The sequence below is a fragment of the Chroicocephalus ridibundus genome, chromosome 8 (genome assembly GCF_963924245.1).
Source record: "Chroicocephalus ridibundus chromosome 8, bChrRid1.1, whole genome shotgun sequence".
NCBI classification, from domain to species: Eukaryota; Metazoa; Chordata; class Aves; order Charadriiformes; family Laridae; genus Chroicocephalus; species Chroicocephalus ridibundus.
Window position 1 is genome coordinate 50,280,498 of NC_086291.1, and position 13,990 is coordinate 50,294,487.

The 13,990-nt window shown below is 56.6% G+C and overlaps 1 protein-coding gene across 2 annotated transcripts; it reads right to left on the reverse strand.

Annotated features, from left to right (window-relative positions):
• Nucleotides 1-1,233: 1,233 nt before the first annotated feature.
• AQP8 (aquaporin 8) lies at nucleotides 1,234-7,378 on the reverse strand. Of its 2 annotated transcripts, XM_063344031.1 has the most exons (5): nucleotides 6,955-7,378; nucleotides 4,362-4,488; nucleotides 3,287-3,501; nucleotides 1,753-1,887; nucleotides 1,234-1,362 (listed from the first exon to the last, which is right to left on the reverse strand). In XM_063344031.1, the coding sequence occupies exons 1-5, from the start codon at nucleotides 7,320-7,322 to the stop codon at nucleotides 1,320-1,322; spliced, it is 888 nt and encodes a 295-aa protein (XP_063200101.1). In that variant the 5' UTR covers nucleotides 7,323-7,378; the 3' UTR covers nucleotides 1,234-1,319. The 2 variants fall into 2 exon arrangements, with proteins under 2 accessions (XP_063200101.1, XP_063200100.1); XM_063344030.1 differs by lacking the exon at nucleotides 1,234-1,362 and having other exon boundaries at nucleotides 1,611-1,887.
• Nucleotides 7,379-13,990: the final 6,612 nt, after the last annotated feature.

Here is a 13,990-nt window from a genome sequence, read left to right on the forward strand (position 1 = left end):
TGAATTACCCCCCACCACCACCCCGGGGGAGGCTGGGGAGCCCGCACGATGAGTCAGGGCAGAGCTGCCATAGGGGACGGATACCCGGCTGACGTAAAGCTGCTGCGCTGGCTCCTCTCCCCCTGCCCACACAGCTCCATCACTCTCCTTCTGCCGACTCCGCCTGCTTATGGCAGCAGCTCCCTCCGCCAAGGCAGCCCCCTCCCCTCGCCCCCTGGCCCCCAGCACTCATCTCTGCCATGGGAGGGACGGACCAGCCCCAAGCTCTTGGCAGATGCCCTCCTGCTGCTGAGACGTATCCCAGAAATCAGCCTGCGACCAAAGCTCCCTGCTCTCATCATCCCCTCTACGTGGCAGGCCATAGGCAAGAGCCAATTGGCGTCATCCGGGACCTGCCCAAGGGACAGGAGCCAAGCCACAGCACAAGCTGGAGGAGCACCCTGCCATGCTGGGGCACTGCCTCCCCGCGGGCTGGATGCTGGTGGAGAGAGAGCAGAGATGCTGGGCTGGGAGACAAATGTCGGGAGTGGTGTGGGGCAGGGTACGGAGCCTGGCAGCACCCACTGCCATGTTCGGGGCTGGGAAGCTCCTGCAGGCGTGTGCCAGGGCAGAGGAAGGTGGCTGTGTCGGGCCTCAGAGTTAATATTGTCATGGAGAAGTTAGAAAGTGATAAATGTCAGTGCCGGCGAGCGATGCCGCACGGTCCCCAGGCACGGCTGCTTGACTCAGCTTCTCGCCGCTGTAGCAGGATCACGGCGGGCTCCTCACAGGGCATTTGGGAACCAGCAGCTCTCACTGCTCGCCCCGGGGAGATGGAGACGCTCCTGGAGAGCGGCCCGGCACCGGGCTGCCAGGCACAGCCACGCACACCGGACCCCCTGTGTGGTGCCCACCCCAGAGGGCACAGGGCTCCCCAGCACCGCAGGTGCCCAAGCACAGCCCAGGTGGGATGGACGCCGTGCACGGCCGATGCCGGGGGAGGCTGGGACAGCACGGGTGCTGGTGTGGATCAGAGGATGCTCCTGGCGAGCCAGTCCTGCAGCCATGGCAGGGGCTGGCAGAGCCCTGGGGACCGGGGTGGGAGCGGTGCCGCCCGGCCCTGCCGCCAGCACAGGGCTGCCCAGTTTGGCTGGGCTGCCCCCCATAGTCCCTGCAGCGGCAAGTGAACCATCTCCCGAGCACGGGCTGCCTGGGAGACGCAGAGAGGAGGTGGGATGGTGAGGAGGAGGAACAGGGGGCTTCACTCCGCTGTGCTGAGTTGCACCGGCCGCCCGCGGCAGGTCAGCAACAACGGCACGCGCGCATCCCCACGCCCGGCATCACTTCAGGAGCAGGCGGATGGTCCAGTCGCCGAGGAGGAGCCTTTGGGGAGGTGAGAGAGAGAAACTTGGAGTCAACGTTTTTGCCATTGCAAGCATGAAACAGAAACCCAGCAACAGCAAGAGCCCAGCGCGAGCCCAAGCCTGGAATCGCCACACAAGAGCAAACAGATAGAGCAAACAGATAGAGCAAACATGGATTTGGGACAGGTTGGATCTTTGCTGTCGCCCTTGTCCTCGTGGGAAGGAGAAGGGGAAGGAGTCTCCCACCCTTGGACATCTCTTGGAAAGTGGCTACTTGCAGCCCTGACCCAGGGAGCAGGGAAGCAGCCGGGCAGCGAGTAGGGCAGAGCCCACCGGGGAGGTGGCAGGGTGGGAAGGGGGGGTCAGCCTGTTTGGCTCCGCTCTCCTTCCCGCTCCGGGCATCACGTACCTCACCAGCAAACCGACAAGGAGGGCAGCAACCGTGGGCCCTACCCAGTAAACCCAGTGATAGTCCCAGTAGTTTGCTACCAGAGCTGGCCCGAAGGCTCTGGCAGGATTCATGCAGGCTCCGGACACGCCACCTCTGAAAGAGGAACAAACCAGTTGTGTCAGCCCTGCAGGACACGAGACCGGCACCTGTCCCCCTCGTTCCCTGGACGGGGCAATGCACAGGCTGGGAAGGGGCGGCAGCGTACCCCTCCCGGGGCTCCTTGCCAGGGGTCTGGCCCTGCTCTGGGTGGGTGGCAGGCTCGGACCGCCCTGGTCTCCATCCAGGCACGGCTGCTTGGTGCCTGGGGACAGTTTGCCCTGGCAGCGAAAGGAAGCCAAGACCTGAGCCCGGCTCTGCTGCAGCACAGGGAACATCCCAGCCATCCCAGTCCACGGCGGCTGCTCACCGGCAGGTACCTGCCTTTGCAAACTATTGGGGAAAATCTGGCACAGGGTGGAAGCATCAGTGCCGAGTCTATTTTGGGGCTCACCGGGAACCGGGCTTTTAAACAGGGAAAGCTCCGCACCACGCGTAGGTAGTGGAGCGGGGCAGGAGAGACAATAGCGTTTACAGATTAAAGAAAACTGCAACAGATAAATATTTGCACACGAGGTTTGTGCAGTGTTTAAATAAGAGCTCTGAATCCCGCTAGAGGGGGCACTGCCTTAACTAAACAACCTATTAACATTCATAATTGCGTGCGCTCGTTATCTGATCGCAGTGGCACAAGACGCAGGCTGCTCGCCCGAAACGCCCGCCTGCGCCGAGGCTGGGCTTGGCAGCGTTTCCAGCAGGCAGGAGGACGCGCGGCGAGGAACGGCTCCAGATAAACCCTCTCCTGTTTGCTCAGGGCTTCCTACAACAAACACCGCCCGTGCAGCCTCTCGGTTTTATCAGCCCGTGGCAGGCGCTGGCGATGGCTGCGAAGGCTCCGCTGCCACGCGCTGGGCTCCAGCCACCGGCCTCTCCTGCACCCGGCCGGGCTGCGCCCAGCAGCTCTCCCCAAAAACATCAGGGGGCCAGTGGGCTTATTCGCCGGCCGCTGCAGCGTGTTCGGCCAGCCTCAGGTTCCCTGGCCAGAAGGTCCTGTGCTGTGCTGCGAGGGGGCACATCCCATCCCATCCCATCCCATCCCATCCCACTGCATCCCAGCTCATCCCATCCCATCCCACTGCATCCCACCTCATCCCATCCCATCCCATCCCACTGCATCCCATCCCGTCCCAGGCATGGGCACTCTCCCCTCCCCGGCGCAGGACGCAGCAGCAGCAGCTGTATCAGCCGGGGAGGGAAGGAGGTAAGCCCTGATGTGGGGAGCTGGCGCTTAGAGCTCTGCCCCCCAACCCGGGGACTCTGCTCAGCCAGCACCCCAGGCAGCTCTGAGCACCAGCTCCATCCCCACAGCCGGTGGTCCCATCCTGACTCCCTGCTGGAGCGGATGGCATGGGCTGGCCAGTGGGAACGCGTATGGGGAGAGGGCTCTCGAGCTCACCCCGCCAGGATGTTGACCGTGACCGTGAAGCCGATGCAGAAAGGTGCCAGCGGGGTCTTGGTCTTCCCATTGACGGCGCCCATGCAGACCGCGAGGACCAGGAAGGCGGTCATGACAATCTCGCCCACGAGGACGGAGGGGATCTGCTCGTCGGCCATGATGCTGCTGAAGGCTCCTCCGCTGGCATTCACGTACCGCTCAGTCGCCGCCACGGCCTGCACGGGGGGGAGCCCTGTTTGTGCCGTCCACGCTCCATATTGTGGGCTTTAAGGGGCATATGTGCTCACTGTCAGGAGAGCGTGGGCGGGCGTAGCATCAGGTTAAAGAGGAGCTAATCTCATCACTTTCCTCCTGAAAGCCAGCCCTAAGCGCCTGGCAAATATAAACTCATTAGCGAAGGCTCTTAGCGTCTCCTGAGATAATGAGCCGGCCACCGCTCTCCTGGCGGAATGAGCCTCACCCGGCCGCCGAGAGGTTTGCAGTGGCCAAACGGCACCGTGCTGCTGGGTGCAGCACCCTGGGTGCCGGGAACGGGCAGCACCGGACAGAAATTAACCTTACGGTGCAGGGCCGTAAGTAGTACCGCAGGCAAACACCGCGTGTGAACAGGGCCGGAGCTGCAGAGGTTCCGTGCATCGTTCCGTGCCTAATTAGCACGCCATAGCAAACCTCCTGAGAGCAGCTGCCGTTGAGAATTAATTAGCCGGGCCCCAGAGCGCCGTGCAGAGGCGGCACCCCCACATCTGCGTGGCACTGCCAGGCTCCAGCCTGCAGCAGGGGGGGCGAGGTGTCCGAGTCCTGCAGTCAGAGCCTGAAAGACCTGGGAGGAGGAACCGGGTGCCCTGGCCCCAAGACAAACCCCACACAGCAAACTTCTGAGCCACATCACCTTGTGAGAAACCAGCGCTCTTAATTACACGCCGAAGTGATGTACCAAGCCCCCCTCGCCCTCCCCATCACACGCGCTGCTGCTGCTGGAGACCCTGGGGCTGGGCAGCAGGTTGGGGCTCTGGCAGAGCAGGGGACAGCCCCTGCACCCCAGCGTTAGTTAAAGAGACTCCCCGGGTGTCCGTACCTTTGCCAGACCGGCTCCTATCATCCCTCCGCAGAGCTGGGAAAGCCAGTAAGGAATGAGCATCATGATGTTCAGCCCACCGACCAGCCACACGCACAAGGACACGGCAGGGTTGAAGTGGCCTCCGCTGCAAAGGAGAGAGGAGCATCAGTGAGGGGTTCACCCCCAGGGTGGGGTTCCCCCCCCACCACGGGGTTCCCTCCTGGAGCGCTGCACTCGCCGTGGGCTGGAGCCGCAAATGCTTTTTCAGTCTTTCCCGTGAGAAGGTGCTACGCACTGCAGAAGAGCAGAATTCGGCCATTTCCTTTCTCTGCAGTTACTGCTTCCAAGCAGGAGCATCTTCACGCTGGGGTACCCAACCCCTCCTACGGGGCTGGCGGGGACAGGAGCTGCCCTGGTGCAGTTTCAAGGACAGGATTTGGGGGTGGGTCTGCAGAGACCCCCAGGTGCTTCCAGGAGCCACCACAGCACTGCCAGGGGAGGTGCAGGGAGAAGGGGTCTCTCCAGATGTTGCTGGGTGCTGCGGGATGTGGAGTGCACCACAGCCCTGCCCTAAGTCCTGGTTACAGGGGGTTACACTGCTGCCCCCCCTCCCCAGCAAGAGCTTGCTTTGCCTGTGGCAGCAGCACAGCCCGGCCACCAGCGCTCTCCGGAGCAGCTCCTCCGGGGGCAAAGGCTCAGGGAGGAAAGTCATTCCCTGTTACATCCTTGTGGCAGCCATCCCTGCTGCTCGGGGGGGAAGGAGGAGAGGTGCCGGCGAAGCTGGTACCCTGCCTGGGAGCAGCTGCAGGGGAAACTCGTTGGGAGGGCAGGGGCTGAATGTCCTTCCCTCAGCGGAGACCGGGACCCCGCGCAGCCTCTCCCCAAGAACCGCTCGTTGTCAGCTCACAGACAGCCCAAATCAAAGACGGGAAAACCAACAGAAAGCCTGACTGCCGAGTTCCCTTGCTCTGATACCAATTTCCTTCGCTAAGTGCTCTGGTGCTGCTCCCTGCGTAGGGGATGTGTCCCCAGGCAGGCAGGGAAGGGGACAAGTGCTGTGGGGCAGGGCTGAGGCCACCTCCCGGCCACACCAGCGCTGCTGGACGCTGCTGGGATTTTCAGGGTTTATCTCCCCAAGCTCGGTGCAGATGCAAAGGCGCCCAGGTCTCTCCGCATCCCCCCCACGCTGCCCACCACAGCCCCGGGAAGCTGCCGGCGCTCACCTCGTTACAGGACCTAAATCATTCATCTTGAAGACCACATGCAAGACAAACTCAGATACCTTCTAATTAAAGCAGATTACCACGAGACACGCGTTAATGAACAAGTTTCATAACCAATCAGCCCTAATAATAATTGCTGGTGAAGCCGATGAGTCAGAGTGTCTAGGAACTATAATTACATCTTATTCTTCAGCTGTAATTAAAGACCCATCATATGAGAGAGAGAGGTTGTGTTGTTTAGGTTAGCAGACGCCTCAGCTGGACAAGGCCCTGGCTACAAATACCCCTGGGATGGGTGGGACGGGTGGGAGCTAAAGGAAGACCCATCTGTAAATAAACCCTGGCCGGAGCACCCGGCAGCCCGCGGCGAGGACGGCAGCCGGGCCAGCGAGCCCTTGTCCCAAGCCAGGCTCCTCTCCAAGCCCCTCTGGACACAAATCTCTAAAACTTGGCTTTTGGCTGAAACACGTCCCTGCCCAGGACCCTGAGCTGGCTCCTCCCAGCTTCAGAGCTCACAGGGGACCCCCGGGATGCCCTTGCAGCCCCTCATCACAAAGCACCCCCATCCTGCTCCCCTGTGCTGAGGGCATCTGGGACACGCACCCCGGGGTCACGGAGTCCCCACTGCACAAACTTCACCCCGCGGCGTTACCCCTCCTAATCAGGAGGTGATAAATTATCAGTCAGTTTGCTGTGGGTGCCAGGGCTCACACGCCAGCCCTGCCATACCACCCTCCCCGGTTAGGGGAGGTTTGTGTCCCAGCCCGGAGCCTCGCGGGGGGACAGTCTGGAGCCACCCTGTCCCTGGGCTGCGCAGAGCCAACCGGAGGGACGGGAATGAAACCCCACAGGGACCGTTTCAGCTTCTTCCTTCAGGATAAATCTGTATCTTAGCGTCAAACAACACCATTTTCAATGAGCAGATTTGTCTAAATGTTGCTTTTGAGGAACTGAAACCAGTTGTAAATGGAATCCAAATTTTTCACCTGAAAATACACAGGGGAGTAGCATACTCGGGTCAAAATGTTTCCTCTGAAAAGGAAACGTCTCAGCTTTCCAAAGCAATGCTTGTGTTTCAGCTTCGACCGTTTTTATTAAAAGGGGCTAGAAATAAAACGTTGCAATCAAAAGCCAAGCAAATGCTCCCAAACGCAAGGCGTTATGGACGACCACCACCCAAGCAGCCACGCCGTTACCCGAGAGGCTCGATGGCAGTGCAGCGTCGCTGCGCTCAACAATATTGGAACAGGAAAGATCCTAAAGGCAGCGTGGGGGGAGACACGAGCATCTCCTCCCGTCCACGCACAGAAACTGTGCCAGCAGTGGGCAGAGACCGTGCCACCCCCGGTGAGGGGGTGCAGAGGGGGCGGTGGGGGGACCCCCCTTACCTGATGTCCCCCAGGATGGCGATGGTGAGCCCCAGGGCCAGCCCGTGTGCCAGGGCGGGCTGCAGCCTCCCCGTGCCCTCCGTGTCCTCGACCACGGAGAGGCAGCCGATGAAGATGAAGAGCGCGCTGCCCAGCAGCTCCGCCACGCAGGGCTGGACGTAGCGCTCGTACCAGTGAGGCTGCAAGGGCTTGGCCTTCATGTCGATGTCCACCATCGTCTCCTTTGCTGGGAAGTGACCACGCTCGTCAGCGGCCATGAGCTGGGCAGGAGCAGAGCAGGCAGATTCCTGGTCACAGTCAGTGCCACGAGCACGATCGAGGAGATGCTGCGGACTGGAGGACTTGAGAAACCGGAGGTGGAGGCTCATGTATCTGAGGGGCCCTGGTACAGGGACAAGGACCCTCAAGGAGCACCCCTCTTGTCCTGCCGAGAGGCTGGCAGGCTCCCCTTGACCTGTGTGAAGAGGTAGCGGATGGGAGGCTCTAAAAAATGGATTGGATTTGCATTGCTAAAAAAAAAAAAAAAAAAAGGGGGCAATAAAAGCTGATAGGCCAGCCCCCAGGAGTATAAAAGCTCTTTATCACTGCCATTCCTTGGTTCAAGGCTTTGGGTTGTTTTTTTTTTTTCCCCCGCAGGTTTTTTTGTTGTTGGTGGTGTTGCTCTTGTTTTAGGGTTTTCTGCCAAGGCTCAGGACGTGATTCCGTTCATGTAGGTACCCGGCGCGCCGGCACCTGTGCGAAGCCCAGCCGGCTGCTTCCCTGCGCGGCTGTTACCTGCTCCTGCTGCCAAGGGGTAGCGTGTGCCCGGAGGACTACAGCATCGCAGGCACGGGGGCACGCACGCAGCCAGCAGCGCCCTGGAAAACAGCTTATGTAGCTCTGGGGAAGAAAAAAACCCACTGCCTGTGAAAAATCACTCCTGGCCAAGGCTTAGCTCTCTGTAATTAAGCTTAAACCCAGGCGTAACACAAGAGACTAAAGCCCTTCCCGGCACGGTGCAATTAGAGCTCTGAAATGTGTGCGGAAGGGGATGCTCGAGGAGAGAGGGGGAATGCTGCATCTCGGGAAAGGTCATCCAGAGCCGCCATGCTGACATGGGGGGAGGCAAACTGAAGCCCCCCGGAGCCAGCCCGGGGCTCAGAGCAGTGGCTGAGGTTAGGCGCGGAGGGCAGACGCCTCCTTCAAAAACTGCCGAACGTTGGTCACCTTCGTGCAGGGCAAACACGGGATTTACCTTGTGCTACTGCAGTAACACTTCAGGGGCTTTAAATCCTTAAAGACAGCATTGGCACAGGGAGACGTATGGCTGAACCTCTTCCTACAGACCCCAGGGAGCAGGTGAAGTGGGCGAATTGCCTCGGCTTACCAAGGAAGCCGGCCTGAACCACAGTCAAAGCCGATCCCTCTAAACCTCAGCCCACGTCCTGCCCAGAGCTCCTAAAGCAGCATGAGCCAGCTCTGATGCTCTGTATCCCCCATGCCCTGCTCTCCAATAAAGGATTGCTGGCCAGGGGGTCTAGGGATCCCCCGTCAGCTTCAAAAGCTGTCATTGATCCGACCCTTAATCCAAAACCTCCCCCAATCCCCAGCACAGCCTGTAAGGCATCACCGCCTGGAAAGCCAGATTGAAGCCACGGTGCTGCAGCCTGGCAGGGGACATTGGGCACCGTGGCACCGTCCGTGCGGCGATGGGCACGTCAGGAATCACCCTGGCGATGCCAGAACATGGGTCCCTGCGGCACAGCTTGCACCAATCAGCGGTAACACAGCAGCTGCCTGAGGGGGGCTGAGCCCACCCGCTGCCACATCGCACCTCCTTGAGCAATCGCCTGCAGCGTTTCGTGTTTGTGGTGGGTAATTAAGGATTGGGGTTTATAGATATTTTTTTTTTATTATTTTTTTTTCCCCTCTCGTAAGCAAGGGTAAAGAACACCGCGGATGTTTTATGATGTTTTCACAAGACACCGGGGATGGGAAGGAAATTTCCACTCGCCTGTCCCGGGGAGGGCTGCTGCTGGCCACACACCAGACGAGGGTCAGGTCAGAGCTATGAGGGACTCCCGGTTCAGGCACCTCTAAACGAGCCTCTGTCAGCTCACTTCCCCTCCTGAGAGCTTGTTTCCTACAGACAAAAGGTCTTGGCAGCAGGCCATCGAAATCTGGAATATGGAGAGTGAGTGGTGGGGTTGGCTGGTCCTCAGGGGCTCCTCGTTGAACCCCCTGCATGGACATGTGGAACAGGAAAATACCTGATTCAACCTCATCAGCTCACAGAGCACAGTAACCGGGAGCCAGTTCCCAACAGGAACACCAAATCCATCCGTCACTATGCCTCCCCAGCACAACCAGACGAGGGTTTCACTGGGAGGGATTTTAACTTGGGCACAAGGAATCCAGATTTCATTTATTTTGCGGGGTATCTATTATGAGAGAGAAATGCAACACACGTCCATATTTCATCTGGTGCTTCTTACCAGCAGCTCTCAAAGCGCCGTACAAATGTTGCTGCCATCCCACGGGTGCACCAGGAGGCGGCTGAGCTGCCCCAGGTCACGGGCAGCGCCAGGCAGCGGAGCCGGGCAGTGTGGGCAAGTCCCAAGAGCCGGTCCCTGGCCAGGGCAGAGGCAGCAAAATGGTCCCTACCAGACGCTGCTGCCACATATAAGGTATAGGAACGCTGTCGACAATGATGCCATCACGCCTGGACCGCGGCCACAAAGGCTGCCGCAGATGTCTCCCAGCGGAGCCACGGCTTTGGAGCACTGGGAGGTTACAACCCAAAAGTGAAGATTAACCACGCGTCCTTGGCTTTTAAACATTTACCATTATTGTTCGGGGGAGCAGGGATGTTTGCCTGAGCCTTCTAGAGGAAATGCTCCGTGTTCAGGCAACAAAGGAATTAATTATTACTAAGCACAGGTCCGAAACAACAAAACAGAAGTGTGGTCTTGAGGGAACGCGTTTCCCCCATCGGTAGGAGCTCCAGCCAAGCGGCTCCGCACCGAGGGCCAGCCAGGGCTGCCCGGGCTTCGGAAACAGTTTTTGCAGTGCCATGGATGATGTGCCGCTAACGGAACAGTTGGATTGGCACTTTCTTGCCTTTCTTCCTGGAGTCCAGGGAACGTTGATGTTCTCTGATGTTCTCTCACCGCTGCCTTGGTGTGAGGACGGTCACACGGGGAAATAACGCACGTAATTCAGGTTAACCTTAAAAACAGGGACAAAGCCAAAACAGTAAAATAATGATGATTTTTTCAGCACCTGTCAGCTGTGGCTCCTAAAGCACTCTTGAGTTCATAAATCCGACCTGAACCTCCTGACGGACAAATGAGGCCGAGCGATCACTTGGCTCATCCCCAAATCATCACGCAGCAGCAGAACCGGACCTGGCAGTGTGGGAGGGCCGGCAGGCAAAATACATACTAGCCACATTGGAATTCTCTGAAGTTTTCCAGCCGTACTACACTGAGAAGCACCAGAACAGGGTGCAAGACAAAGGGACGTAGGGTTGTTCAGGGTGGTCAGAACATCACGCCACCGGCAAGACGACCACGGGCAAAGCAAAGAACTCCGGACTGACAGGTCCTCCGAGGCCCCAAGGGAAAGGCATCACCTCGGCACGCTCAGGGCTGCGTGGACTCTTCCGTGCAAAGGTTTACAGCAGCAATACACATGATCTATATTTATCATCACAAGTTGGCAGAGGTGGTGTTGGATTTCTCTTATGTGTACCCTGAGCTTTGGCTTTCCCGCACTGACAACTCTCGAGCACAATACGTTTTCCATCACACGTAGTAAGTGATTGCTACAGACCTGATTTAAGCTACTTCTCCATCCAACGTTTCTCCTGTGCCATCCTGAGAAGAGGCCGCTCCGGCACCTGTCTTTTGTTTAGAGGTGCCACAAACGTGCAAAGAAAACAACCCTGTTCTTAGGACCCTTTGTCCCTCACGAATTAGACTGAATACTTGGCACTAAGGTTTGCTCAGTAAGCTCGATAGAAACTACGCTGGTGGGAAAAGGCGTGGGGATGAGAACGGATAAATCTGTTCATATTAGCAGACACTTATTTTTGTCCTTGTTTGTGCTTGCACCGATTTGTTAAATAAGTGACAACAGCAACTGTGTCAATTAGTACAGGAAATGGTGACACAGAATAAGCAACAGCTTCGAAAAACCCTTTTTAGGAACTGTAGGGAACATTTCCCGAACATTTCCCATGTCCGTCTATCTGGACAGAAAAGTCAAAACACCTCTATTTTATCCAGCCCCCCTCAATATTTCATTCTGTTTCTCCCTCTTTCATCTCGCAGATCTGCAGCCTTTCGTTTGCTTTTCTATACGAACCATCGCACCCAAAATCAAGCCACCCAAACTCAAAAAAAGCACTTAAGCAGACACTTAAGGACGTGCTCAAGTGCCATTAACATTTAACAATGCTTAAGTGCAGGACTTGAGCACATGTGGAGTCTCTCTTGAATCAGTGCCGGTACATTTTATGGGACAGACTTCCCACTGGATGGCTATAAAAAAAAAGTTATAACCAAGTATTTTGGTGCTGCACAATGGCGTTGTGCAAGGAAAGACCTCAGCGTAGCCAGCACCCACGGTCAGCTGTTTTAAAAAAAGCAATAAAGGCAAAGGCAAACTCATTTGACACTGCCTTATCTTTACAGTATTTATCTTGGAGACTGATCGTCTTAATGATTACACAACTGTTACTGAATGAGAACTTGCAGAATTATTTGCAGCTCGTAGCAGTAATACAGGTGAGCTGACCTCTGCCCATTTGTAGATCCCATATTGCATAAGAGCTTTACCTCAAATCGCTACCGTAACGCTGTGGATGTGTGGATGGAAATTTCCAAGGGTTCTCAACACAGACGTACTGCTGCCTGTTGGAAAACAGGGACAGATCTGGGTCAGTTCTGCACCGACAGAGTAGCCTGGTTTTTGAGAAGGGCAAATAACCAGTAAGATGAAGCCACGCTTAGACCTTAATTCTGGTATTTAACATTAAAATCCACCAAACTCCCAAAGAAGGGATGGATGCTCCTGCTCCCACACAGTATACGCATGTGCACATCTTCCCTGCAGTTACCAAGCACTTGGCTCCCCACGACAATCCTGTAAGGCCGACTACAACGGAGCATTTCCATCCTCAATAACCATGTTTCCCTGTGCCCCAGCGGCACCGAGACCTGAAAAATCTCGCAAGCACGAAATGAGGAACTGGTAACTCTGCAGAGAAGCTTGAAATGCTGTGCGCTAAGCTAACTGCTTTTCATTCAGTTCCTAGAGCTGGATAATCCCTGTAAGGAAGTAAATAATCTAATTTTCTAGAAAGCGACTTCTTTTATCCGTCTTTTAAGAGTGAGTAGGCAAAGCTCAGGCATGGGTACCGTGGATGGAACACAGGCACAGTAATGTGTAATCATCTAAACTGTGGTTGAAGCTTGGACAGAGCGAGGATCAACATCCAGGACTCAGCATGGAGCAGATATGAGGATTTTCTTGTACCTGTCGGGATCAATTTGTGACAGGCATCTCAAAGGCAGACAAGGACCACGTGCTCCGACTCCCGCAGTTTGCCATGGCAACTGGAGTCAGCATCCTCGTTTGGCAAACGCTTCACAGCCACAGACAGAGGGAGAAGCAAAGAGGATTTACAGCATCTTGCTTCAAGAACAGCAACGATGACCAGAGACAATTCCTCTGGCCGTCCCTTCCTGCTACCACATTCCCCGCTAGAGCTCCTTCAGCAGGACCTTCATCCCCCCACAGCCCAGAGCTCCCAGGCCGGTCTCCTTTCAAAGCCCCATGTAGGGCCACAGCCAGCCTGGCTGTCCTCCTCCCTGGAGGTCCCCTGCCACCCACCCTCTCCAAATGCCCAGCACACAGGAGGGACACCCTGACTACACACCTTCTAGTCGAAAAAGGGCAGGAGAAGAAGGGGGGAGATGCAACTTTTCAGGTGCTCCGCAACCCATTAGCAACATAGGGAGGAACAGCACGACAAGCTCCCCACCGCAGGAGACTTGCAGGAGAACTTTTCCTATTGATGACAGCAAATGTCCCGCTGTTACTACATTTACAGCCATAGAAACTATATTCAGTAGGAAAGAGGAAACTAGTTCAAGTACTTTCAAGTGATCTTCAACAGAATGGCACAGATGTGGCTTTGACATGGAGCTAAATTCAGGGCTGATATGAGATACCCCAGAGGCAAAGACGACAGTGAAGTGCCCTTATCCAGAGGTGGGTACCGGCCAGGGGTGGCTCTCAGCCTCTTCAGCCAGCACCTAGAGTCGCAGGCAGTGACATCCACCAGCAGTGACAGCCACCAGCCATGAGCTCCTGCAGGCAGGGACAGGCAAAACCCTCCAAGCACCTGGGAATCATAGAATCGCCTAGGTTGGAAGGGACCTTTCAGATCGTCTAGTCCAACCATCATCCTAACTCTGACAAAAAACATATCTCTAAGCTCTGTGTCTACCCGTCTTTTAAATGCCTCCAGGGATGGTGCCTCAACCACTTCCCTGGGCAGCCTGTTCCAATGTTTGGCAACCCTTTCAGTGAAGCAATTTTTCCTAATATCCAATCTAAACCTCCCCTGGTGCAACTTGAAGACATTTCCTCTTGTCCTATCGCCTGTTACTTGGGAGAAGAGACCGACCCCCACCTGGCTACACCCTCCTTTCAGGTAGTTGTAGAGAGTGAGAAGGTCTCCCCTCAGCCTCCTTTTCTCCAGGCTGGACAACCCCAGCTCCCTCAGCCGCTCCACATAAGACTCCTGCTCCAGACCCCTCACCAGCTTCATTCCCCATCTCTGGACACGCTCCAGCCCCTCAATGTCTTTTTGGGGAAGCTGCCAGCGGGAGGGAGGAGGTTGTGGAGGGAACGATCAAGAGCTCCTACGGAGCTCCTCCACCATAGTTGGCTGGTTGGGGCGATGTAGCCAACTCACCTTGCAGTTTACTCAAGCTTAAACGATTATATTTTTTCCCCTTTGAATAAACCATGTGCAGGGATGAAT

Excerpts from the sequence above, each read along its gene's own strand:
- AQP8 (XM_063344030.1), bottom strand. The coding sequence starts at position 7,322 with ATGAGCCTCCACCTCCGGTTTCTCAAGTCCTCCAGTCCGCAGCATCTC. Across the intron at positions 4,489-6,954 it reads GCCATCCTGGGGGACATCAG|CGGAGGCCACTTCAACCCTG; the intron begins GTAAGGGGGGTC and ends TCTCCTTTGCAG. Across the intron at positions 3,502-4,361 it reads TAGGAGCCGGTCTGGCAAAG|GCCGTGGCGGCGACTGAGCG; the intron begins GTACGGACACCC and ends CCCCCCGTGCAG.